Source organism: Azolla caroliniana, unplaced genomic scaffold, assembly GCF_043228905.1.
Source record: "Azolla caroliniana isolate FFs.n. ecotype wild unplaced genomic scaffold, voAzoCaro1.0.p SCAF_5, whole genome shotgun sequence".
NCBI lineage: Eukaryota > Viridiplantae > Streptophyta > Polypodiopsida > Salviniales > Salviniaceae > Azolla > Azolla caroliniana.
In genome coordinates, this window is record NW_028230440.1 from 16014111 (window position 1) to 16026033 (window position 11923).

Genomic DNA, 11923 nt, shown 5'->3' on the forward strand with positions numbered 1-11923 from the left:
GTGACCATCTCACACCAAAAGTGAAGGCGAAGTGCATGTGTGAATAGTAAGAAGTTGTTGTAACGTAAAGGTTGTGAATTTGAGACCTATCTCTACACTTGTTTTCCTAAATTATATGTTGTCTAATTTAAATCTTGAATACAACCAATCAAATTGCATTATATAGGTCTGGTGCACGTGTTTGTGAAGCATATGACCATCACCCCCCTAAGAACGGGAAGATTGGGTATGAATAATCAAAAGTCATTATTAGCTAAAGGTCATCAGTTTGAGACGTATCACTACAAATTTAGATTTTCGCTACTTTTAATGTTGAATACCTCCACCTGCTTGCAATATGTAGGCCCATCACCAGTTCATGACGTGTAGGATCATCTCACCCCAATTGTGAAGGGGGAGTATGAGTGTGAACAGTAAAAAGTTCATAGGATATATCGGGTAGCTATTAAAATCAACAATTCTATGCATTCAAGGAACCTTAGTGAAAGAGTTATCATTGGTTCTTCAAATCAAGTGAATGAATCATAGATCACCAATTTGTTGGAGCCTGTGAATATAGCTATGTTGTATCATCCTATTATTGTAATCATATTTCAACACTATACATAAATCTTTCATTTCTCAATCATACCTTTGTGTACATGATTGCCAATGGAAACACTATTCTCCACCCTATACATAAATAATAATCATGATGTGGGAATGTGAATGCATTGTGTTTGTAATGGATGAAGAATGACATTCATCAACCTATATCGGTAATAACTCGGATGTCCTAGTGGAAACACATATAATGGCATGATTTCCATAAAGAGGCAATGACAAAAAAAAAAAATTCCCCCAAAAAACTCCTTCCATTAGTTATAAAATTTTACAGATGAGAGTGTTATATACAAATCCCTCTAGGGACATGATAGTTCTATCTTATGTGGATGCCCACTGACTCAAGAAACGGAGACAAAATATAAGCAAGGATTCTTAACTAGGGAAGACAATGACAAATTTTAGTAATAAATACAAAACTTAAGGATAAAACATTCTGAGACGAAACTTAAACGTGGCATGTTAATTTATGTCGAACATCATTTTGAAGTTGAGACGAAATGTTCATGTTTCAAGCGCACAAATATATTTGTGGATTTACGAATGGATCTATAGGGTGAGGAAACCCCCATATAAGGGTGTTTTCTTTTTCTTTTTTTCCCCAAAAAACTATTCTTCAACCCATATAAGGGTGTTTACATATAATCATTTAATTTTATCTCACAATTCATGGGGATCATTATATGTGTCCAATGCCAACTTCACATTGGATGGTCGTATTAGTTGTAATTGAGTGGAAAAGGTTTAGGTAACACATAAAACAAATAGAATTGCTCAATGCAAGTCCAAATCATGAGATGGAAGGAAATGTACTCATTTGTATTTAATGAAGACATTTTGCAATTACACTCATGTTGGTTTTTGGTGTTCAATTTAAAGTATGTTATAGAAGATAAACTTTTAGCTTCTTATGTTGTTAATTGCCATAATACGCTTTGCAGTATATTCATCATTCCATTTCTTTCATGAAAAAATATGGAGCATTACTTAAGTAAAAATTGGAAGCTACTTGTGGTTGTAGGAGGGTGAAAATCATGTGAATTACAAATACAAAACCTAATAAACTTATTTAAAATGATGGATTTTTCATTAATACGTTCAACTCATATGAAATATATCGATACACACTTGTCCAAGTATTTTTAGAAAATATAGATTACAACGGAATATGATACCTTTCATTGTTATGTACGTTTATGTATATACACACAAATAAAAGAAATGTGCATATATGTATTTATATATAAAATATACAGACATACATATTGACCCACAATATTAACTCTTGACATAGAAAGCATAGACAGAATAGTATTTGGAGGCATGTGTATCACCTTCTTTCACATCTTTAGTTGAGGGAGGCAAACCACGTCTAGTTTTGACACGTTGAACATAAGTAACGACACCAAGAGGCTCCCTTTATATAGCAACAAAATATCATTAAGTAGTTGTTTCTTTTCTATAATTCTAACACATCTTTAAGTAGCTAGCTTTTGTATAATTTATGTTAATTTAGTTATTAGTCTTATTCTCTTGATTTTAATCTAGAGGCATAATGGTTTTCTATATTGCATAAATTTCAGGTTCTTAGTAAGACAATATGCATTATTTTCCCAAAAAAGGAGCTACATTCCCATTAGTTAGAAGAGATTTTTATAGAAAGACTATACAAGTATATAAGTAAGGGAATCACTCGACGATCGAGTTCAAGAATATGAGACTACATATCCTCTCTTACTTTCTACTTAATGTAAGTATGTATCTATAGCTATAAACTAGTGGCAATAATCACCAGGCAACATGAGCCCAATCTTCCGGCCTTGAATGGAGGGAGGGTGCAAGGGGAGTAGGAAAAAACCAGCGTGGGGTGGGGGTTGGTAGTTCCACCTCGTGTCGTTTCTTCCTTGCGTCACCATCGGTGTGTTCTATCGGGATTAGCTCCCTTCTAATCGTGAGAAAGACCGACTGTGGAATAGACAATATCATGAAAGACAAAAACACAATAAATACACAATACACAGTGTTTAAAGTGAAAACCCTAAACAGGGAAAACCATGGGAGAATAGATCTTCACTATATAATGGATATACAAGACGCTGAGATTACAATACTCTTGCCACATAGTGTAGCAGCCTCACAGGGCTTTTGATGTCGAAGCTCACTCAGTTATGGCGTCATTTCCTCTCTCTCTCATTCACGCTCTCTTCACTGTCACACTACACTACATAGGCTCACACACTATTATGTTCAACTCTCGAATCTATATGTTTGCCCTAAGTGTATTTATATTTATACACTATATGGGGGCTATTTACAAATGACCACTACTACTATCATTCCTATTATGACAATAAGACTTAATAAATCGACTGGTCGACTCTAGTGTCGACTGTCCAATCGACCCGACTAGTCAGCCTTATCTTCGACCATTCGGTCGGCCCGACTAGTTGGTCGTGTCTTTAACTTGGACTCTCCTACTGTTGACCCCCTCATTCGTCTCTCCATGTCTTTGACTGTCGCCACTCGGCCCGACCAGTCACCAACATGCATAGGAGGTACATATTCCTAACAAACTCCCCCTTCACTCCTATGGGTCGAGTCGGCTAGTCATGTCCTTTGTCGACAGACTTTGAGTCTATCCATCAGTAGGTTCTTTGTAAACATGTTGGATCCATTGTTGTCAGTATGGATCTTGACAAGGGTAAACTCTCCTTCCTCCAGTTTCTCCCACAACCAGTGATACCTTCTCTATGTGTTTGGTTCGGGAGTGGTACGTGGCATTCTTTGCTACGTATATGGCACTCTGGTTGTCACAATGAAGCAAGAACTCCCTTTACTTCATCCCCAACTCACTGAGAAAATTTCTCATCCTGATTAGGTCTTTGCCGGCCTCTACCGTTGCCATGTACTCTGCCTCAGTGGTTGGCAAGGGCAAAGACTTCTACGGTCGTGACTGTCACAACATTGCTCCTACTACGTAGGTGATCACATACCCGAAAGTGGATCGACTTGAGTTTGCATCCCCCAACATGTCTGAGTCGGTAAACCCCTCGAGCATGGGTTTTCTGACACCATACCTAAGACACACACATGAGGTGCCTTTTAAGTACTTGAGTATCTATTTTACAGCTGCACAATGTTCTCTGCTTGGATTACTCATGTATCGGCTTACTGCTCCCACAACAAATGCTATGTCTAGTCTCGTGCAGATCATAGCATACATTAAACTGTCGACGGATGAGACGCACGGTACTTTCTTCATCTCAGCCTTTTCTTTCTCCCCTCTCGGGCATTTTTGGCATTCATCTTGTAGTTGGTCGGAAACACAAAGCCAATCGGCTTTGCCTCCGACATGTTGAATCTATCTAGGATCTTCGTCACGTATTTCTCTTGTGGCATCCACAACACTTTGTTAGTTCTATCTCGAACTATGTGCATCCCTAAGATCTATTTTGCCGGTTCAAGATCTTTGATGGCAAACGACTTGCCTAATGCTTTCTTCAAGCTCACAATCTTCTTCGTGTCTTGTCCGACTATCAATATGTCATCCACCTTTCGGTAGTTCTACCAGTTCATAGGTGTAGTTCTCATGCAAGGAATCCATCTCATCTTGCATTGCACTTAGTCATTTCTCCTTGTGCTTGTTGGCCATGACTTCTTCATAGCACTCAGGTTCACCTTCATCAGTCAAGAGAATGTATTGACTGGGATTTCAATAGTTTAGCATGGGAGAGCATGCTCCTTACTCTCTCCATGGTTGTTCGATTCATCCTCTCTGCAAGCCCGTTCAACTCCACAGTCTTTGGTACAATGTATTTGATTCAAATACCTTGGGCCTTGCAGTATTCCTCGAACTACCCTTTATATTCGCCACCATTGTCGGTTTGGACAGCCTTCAACTTCCGACCCGGCTCCCATTCAGTTCTTGCTTGGAACTTCGTAAACATTGACAATACTTGATCCTTCAACTTGAGTACGAGGCCCATGTCTTCCAACTATAGTCGTCAATAAATGTTACGAAGTATTGTCCACCTCGATGTGACAGAGCATCTACATAGCACACATCTGTGGGCACTAGTTCCAGTGCAACTTCTTTTCTTCTTGGTGGTCTTTGTGTGGAATGCCGCTTGGTTCTGCTTTCTAACTAAGCAATCGACACACTTCTCCAAATGAATTTCTTTCACTTTTGGGAGAAGTTCTTGGTTTTCCAAGATGTGCATTCCTTTTTCACTCATGTCACTGAGCCTCTTATGCCATAACTCTCCATTCGAGTCGGCTACCACATTCACTTCCGACTTGCACAGTCAAGCATGCATCATATACAGTGCACCCTCTTTTTGTGTTCGTGCCACTATGAGGTTTCCACGGTAGAATTTCCACATGTTGTTTCGGAAGCTACCACTGTAGGCTTTGCCATCGAATCTTCCAGTCGATATCAGATTCAATCTGATATTGGGGACATGTCGAACCTCCGTCAACATCAGTCGACAACTAGTCAACATCATCAAGCAAATGCTTCCAATGCTAGCTATCCTGCATTCTCCATTATCTACCATCTTTACATAGCCATGATCCCTGACTATGTAAGTTGAAAAAACTTCTCTTGACGGAGTTATGTGGAATGATGCACTTGAGTCGATTACCCAAGTGCACTCTTCACTTGCAAGATTTGTGCTTGCCTGCTCACAAATGAACATGATCTCCTCCACACTTGTAGCTACGACCGATGTGCCCTTTTCATTAGGAATCTTCCTAGGTTCAACATTATTGCCGACACTCTTGTTCTTCTTGAGGTGTCGGCAACCCTTCTGAAAGTGTCCAAGCTTTCCACAATAGAAGCATGTTAGCTTACCTTTGGACTTGGATCTAGCATGGAACTTTTCTCTCCTTGGTGGACTCCTTTGCCGGTATGTTGAGTCAGGTTTGACTCCGATTGGACGAGGACAGTCTTGTCCATCCTTCTCGTCTCCTCGTTCAATATGATTGTCTTTACCGCTTGTAGAGACAAGTTTTCTTCTTGACTACCTCGTGTCACCACCAGGTTCTCCCAATTGTCTGGCAAGGTACACAATAGCAGGATGGCCTACGTTGCATCTTCAAGGGGAAACTTAGTTGTCACAAGTTGGTTCACATACCCCATCAATGTGCTTATGTGTTCGACTATGCTTTCCCCATACCTGTATTTCAGTTTCACAATCTTTCTCATCAAAGATGTTTTGTTGAGAGCTTTCTTCCTCTCATATAAGCCTAACAGCTTCTGCCACATCTCGTAGGCATTTGTGTCGTTCACCACATGTTGAAGGACAGTCACATCGACACACTATCGGATGGTGGTCACCACCTTTCTATTAAGAAGTTTCCATTCCGACTCTAATACCCCCTGGGTATTTCTGCTCTATCGATTGGCTCGTACCGGTCTTTGACTATGAGGAGGACCTCCATCTTTATATACCATTGCATAGTTTTGAGAGTTTAGAACTATCATGCCTGGGAAGCCACTCACACCTCCTTCCATCTTCCCCTCGATGCTCTAATACTAGTTTGTTGGGATTATCTCCCTTCTAATTGTGAGAAAGACCGATTGTGGAATAGACAATATCGCGGAAAGACAAAAACGCAGCAAATACACAATACACAGTGTTTAACGTGGAAACCCTAAACGGGGAAAACCACGGGAGAACAAATCTTCACTATATAGTGGATATCCAAGATGACGAGATTATAACACTCTTGCCATAGAGTGTAGCAACCTCATAGGGCTCTTGACGTCTAAGCTCACTCCGCTATGGCGTCGTTTCCTCTCGCTCTCACTCACGCTCTCTTCACTATCGGACTACACTACAGAGGCTCACACACTATTCTGTTCAACTCTCTAATCTACATGTTTGCCCTAAGTATATTTATACTTAAATACACTATATGGGCTATTTACAAATGTAGTCACTACTATTGTCACTCCTATTATAACAATAATAGTTAATTAGTCGACTGGTCAATTAGTCGACTCCAATATGGACTGTCCAATCGGCCTGACTAGTAGCGATCGACAACGACTTGGCTCAAACCTAAACGGTTTGGCTTAGCTGGCTTGAAATTGGCTTAGCGGCTTAGCGGCTCGGCTCGGCTCGGTTTAGGCTTGAACTTGCCTTAACGGTTTGAGCTCAGCTCGGCTTGGCTTGAGCCTCGCCAAACTGGCTCATGCCAACTAAACCATTTAAGCCATTTATAAACTTTAGAGAGAGGGGGAGAGAGAGAGAGAGTGAGGGAGGGAGAACTACACAGACGAGGAGAGAGAGAGAGAGAGGGAGGGAGACAACATATAAGGAGAGAGAGAGAGAGAGAGAGAGTGAGGGAGACTAAACAGACGATGGGAGAGAGAGAGAGTGAGGGAGGGAGAACTACACAAACGAGGAGAGAGAGATAGAGGGAGGGAGACAACATATAAGGAGAGAGAGAGAGAGAGAGAGAGGAACTACATAGAGGGGAGAGAGAGAGAGAGAGACTACACAGAGGGGGGAGAGAGAGAGAGAGGGAGAGAGTCGAGACCACAGATGTGAGAGAGAGAGAGAGGAACTACATAGAGGGGAGAGAGAGAGAGAGACTACACAGAGGGGGGAGAGAGAGAGAGAGGGAGAGAGTCGAGACCACAGACATGAGAGAGAGTGGGAGGGAGAGCTTGTACAATGTATAGTATATAGTGGATCATCTGAGAGAGAGGGGGGGAGGTAGGGAGAGTGAGAGTGAGAGGGAGGTTTCTAAGGTGAACCACGCATCTAACCTGCGGGCGGACGCGTGGGGCAGAAGGCTCATAGTACCCGCCAAACCGGTTTCCTAACCGTTTACCAAGCCGGTTCACAAACCGGTTTAGCATAAACCGGTTTGTGAACCGGCTCGGCTCAGGTTTGAGATCTCGTAAACGGTTTAGGCTTAGCCGGTTTGGCCTGATCCAAGCCAAACCGGCTAAGCCTAAACCGAACTGTTGTTGATCCCTACTGACTAGTCGGCTTTATCTTTGACCATTCGGTCGGGCCAACTAGTTGGTTATGTCTTCGACTTGGACTCTCCTACTGTCAACCCCCTCAGTCGATGCTCCATGTCTTCGACTGTTGGCACTCGGCTTGACTAGTCGGCAACACGCATAGGAGGGACATATTCCTAACATTTTCCTCCATTTATGTTTATTGCAAGAATCATATCATTAAGCATCATATAGGCAACTTTAATAACTCAAGTTTGCCAAGTGATCATAAAACGATTATGCAAAATGTATACTCTTTGTTTCATAGGGAGGCCTCTTATGGAAAGTTTAATCTCTTAAGGAATTGTCATTTTATAAAGTTTAGTCAGAAGTTCGAAAAAGTGTGCCAAGGTTTTCATAATATATGTTACAAGACAAACATGACAATAGTCGTGTCAAGATTTGAACTCTTGATCTCTTATATATAGTCAAGTGTTGTGTTCTAACCAACACATCCAAATATATGGTCATGTTTTATGTATCTTAGCATATATATTATTAGTAGATTATCTATTTCAAGTTCTAGGAGTTTTTAGAAAGTTTTAGAACTAGAAGGTTCTAGAGGGTTCTAGAATATTCTCCCAAATATTCTAATGCATGTACTTCGACTCACAGTATAAATACTTGTAATCTCCTTGGTCCCTTTCAAGGGATTCAACACCAGTCATTGACACATCAATCTAGTATTCTCGTTTCGCCCCATCTTCTCTCCTTGATTTACAGCTCTGTCTTTATGCTCTTGTATTATTCCTAGCGTCTTAAGTTCCTTATCTTGTCGCTCCCAACTTCCCGAGTTTCTATCCCCATCACGTTGAGTTCCACGTTCGTAACCTTATCGATCGTAGCCTCGTCATCTATGCTTTGTCGTAGTCTAGAGTTGGTGTGTCCGTGACAGTATATTTGTTTCTTAAGGAGACATCTTATGGAAAGTTTAATTTCTTAGTATTATCATTCTATAAATTAATAAAAACTATGAACAATTGTGCAAGATTCCGTAACTATTGGAGCGGAATACTTAGGAGATTTGTAGGTAGAAAATTTTGGAACTATCTCAATAAGCTTGAAAGCCTTAAAATCATGGTTGAGTATGTTTTATATGTATGTTTCCGCTATTTAAAAGTCATAATTTGCTTTGGTGGAGACAAATGTCAAAGGGGTTTAAGAATTTATGACGCGATGACTTTTATTATTAAATGAAACATGACCTTAAGATATGTGTATGTTGTGAAGGATTAATTATCCTAAAACCTACATAATTCCAACTCGAACTCCCGTCCAAAAACTACAGATGGGATTCCAGCCCAAGCTCCGGGTATAAAACTACGTAAGTGATTGCAACTCAAATTCTAGCCAACAAACCATATCGGGGACCCTAACTCAAATCATAATTGAGTACATTTTTTAATATTGATGTGTATGAAATATAACCATTGGTTTAGCATAAAGAAATATTCAATGGGGTCTGGAAGATGTTGCTTATTAGAGTGTCTAATTATTTCGAAATGTCATCATCCCTTGCCGACTCATTTGTGTTGTTAATATGACAATGCATATATTGTTGATTTTGTAGGAATGTGTGGCTTTCCAAATGAATCCCTTGGTCTTGTCTCAACTCCTCTCTATACAAATTGTTTCTAGCAATAATTTACTCATGGTTTGTAGTTATGATTCTTGTCAACTAATTCCAAACATTCTTTTGGTGGTTTGTTTTTTTACCTCATGAACTTGGGGCATGGACATCTTTTAAGTTTGGGTTAGACATTGATCTGTACAAACATTCTTGAACTATTGGTAATATTTTGAACTTGGGCAATATTTTGATGAATCATCTTCAAATTTATATAGGTTTTTAAGCTTTTTCCTTGAAATAGCCAATGGTTTGGTTTGAGCTTAACGAAGTTCTATAAACCATGGCTTAATGACTTATTAAACAATCTGGTTTGGCATAATTTAGGTTTGAAAACTAATAAATGGTTCGGTTTGGGTTTGAGGCTCAATAGTTTGGTTTGAGCGTTTATTGGCTTAATGGTATGACTTAATGACTTGACAATTTAAGGTGAGGAAGTTTTTCTAATATTGATTAAATAGGAATTTCACTTTATAAAGCTTTAGTTAAGAGCTATAGCCAATTGATTACTATAATAAGTTAGCATTTTAGGTTCAATATTTTCTCTTTTCTCAATTTACGGTTTAGGGTTTGGACATTCTAGACTCGTACTCTCCTTATTCAGGTTTATCACATTGATTTTTTTGTATTTTTTAAAAACTTCAAGATTAGATGAATTTGAATGTTTTTTATGCTCTACATTTGGGCAACGGTTGAAACTTTGAATCATTTGAGAAATTAGGTGTTTTATCAATATAGATTATCTAATTGATTTCTTACTCAAAAGTGTAAAGGATTTAAGTGATTTGTTCAAAACATGATTTAAGTGTTTGTTAATAAATAAATAAATCTTTGAAAAATTGAGTGTTTAATCATTGATAATTTAAACAAATGAATTTTGCAGTTTAACACGTTAACAATTTAAAAAATCTCTTGAATTGTTTGATTTGAGCTTGAAAATCCCTCTAGAATTTCAATTACTTTAAACAACTTGGTTTGAAATGGTTTTAGACTCCCAAATCGAACCAACCAAACCCAACCATTAATGATTGACAGGTTTTTTCCTTAAACTATCCCTTTGCATTTGTTAGGTCTCCTATAATTTGCAATTTGAATGTAAACACGGTGCACAAATAATCTCTATTGCGTTTTACTCCACATTGAGGTTACCCATCACTAATATAATGCATTGCTAAAACAAACTTTGCATTATGCGTACTAGTAAATTGCAAAGTAGACAGTAGACATAACACTCGACATTGAGGATGTGTGGTTCACTTGTCCACGTAAATCGTTTCTCCCGTGCAAAGTAGACATACATATAGACATAATGCCCGACATTAAGGATGTGGGGTTCATTGTAAATCATTTTTCCTTAATAGTCAACCAGTGTTTTTTGTCATTGCGCCCTATTTGGGGTGCGCACAATCGATAAAGATAAGCAAGTTGGGGCACAAGGGTACTACTTTGTCTCCGTTGGGCGAGGTTTAGTTTTTCTCGACCGAAGGTGTCATATGACGCAAATGCAAGAAATAAGAGAATGAAGGAGTAGTGCAAGAGACAAGAGAGAGAGAGAGAGAGAGAGAGACTTACGTGTCACCGCTATGGCTCACAGCCTGGAGGAGGTTCCAAGTAATGCTATCGGAGTCGACGGAGACGGCCACGAGGCCTTGGGCAGTGACCTGGCTGCCGAGAGCATGCCACGTGGGCTGGGCCCCGGGCACGGGGAAGAAGTGGTGGCCCACGAGGACATCGTGCGCCACATCAGCGTACAGCTTGGCGGTAGCGTTCACCAGGAGCCACGCGCTGCCGTTGAAGCCGTAGTGCTGGTGGCCCTCTGCGCTGTATGCCACGTGGAGGCGGTTGCCAGCTGGCACCGAGATATTGGCTGGGATCTGCACGCCGTCGAGCAGCTCGGCCCCTGACGTTGACGTGGCACTGGCCGTGGCTGCTACGTGGATCATCATCGTGCAGGCCGCCACTACAACACATATCATTGCAAACCCCTTCATAATTCAATCGATCCCGATCCGATCTGATCCCGATATATATCTATAGTATTTTCTAGTCTCTCTGTGCCTAATTTTTTCTGTTCTAATCACTCTGCTGTGCCTTGTTTCTCTTTGCAGTTGGAACTGGTTTGGCCCTTCGGTGGATGGATGCGGTCTGTGTATGTGTTATGTGTATATGGATAAATGTGGAGGAGGAGGATCCTTAGATCTATTGTTTGTTTGAACGTTCCTTTTATGAACATGTATTTATTAAGTTATAGTCTCTGTCTCTGTCTCTCTGTGTAGAGACGTTCACTCCTCCTTAACCTTCTTCGATCCATCAGGTTCCTCTGACTCACCAGGTTGAATGGAATTACTCTCTCTCCGTCTCTTTCTCTCCAGACATCTTCTCGATGACTAAGTCCCCCTCTTAAGATATATATGTACATATACATATATACATTATACATATTTATATACACATAGAAAGCCCACTGTCGCATGAGGATGGAATTGGTCAATGTGTCACTAACTAACACGCTCTTTACCCGATATTATTTGCATATGTTGTTCAATGTGTCACTAACACACTCGCTTTTGATCCCGTTATAATTAACTTCTCAACACCTTCCCTATTCAATGACACATGCATAGTACCCAAGTTTTGCATTCCTTTGTGTAGGATTGTCTTCATCCAATGTCACT

General features: G+C 40.1%; 1 protein-coding gene across 1 annotated transcript; it reads right to left on the reverse strand.

Annotated features, from left to right (window-relative positions):
* Positions 1-1668: 1668 nt before the first annotated feature.
* Positions 1669-11623, reverse strand: LOC147864223 (uncharacterized). Its single transcript, XM_087320088.1, has 2 exons — positions 10821-11623; positions 1669-2020 (listed from the first exon to the last, which is right to left on the reverse strand). Exons 1-2 carry the CDS (start codon positions 11237-11239, stop codon positions 1882-1884), a joined length of 558 nt encoding a protein of 185 aa, XP_087176214.1. The 5' UTR covers positions 11240-11623; the 3' UTR covers positions 1669-1881.
* Between the last annotated feature and the right edge of the window lie 300 nt (positions 11624-11923).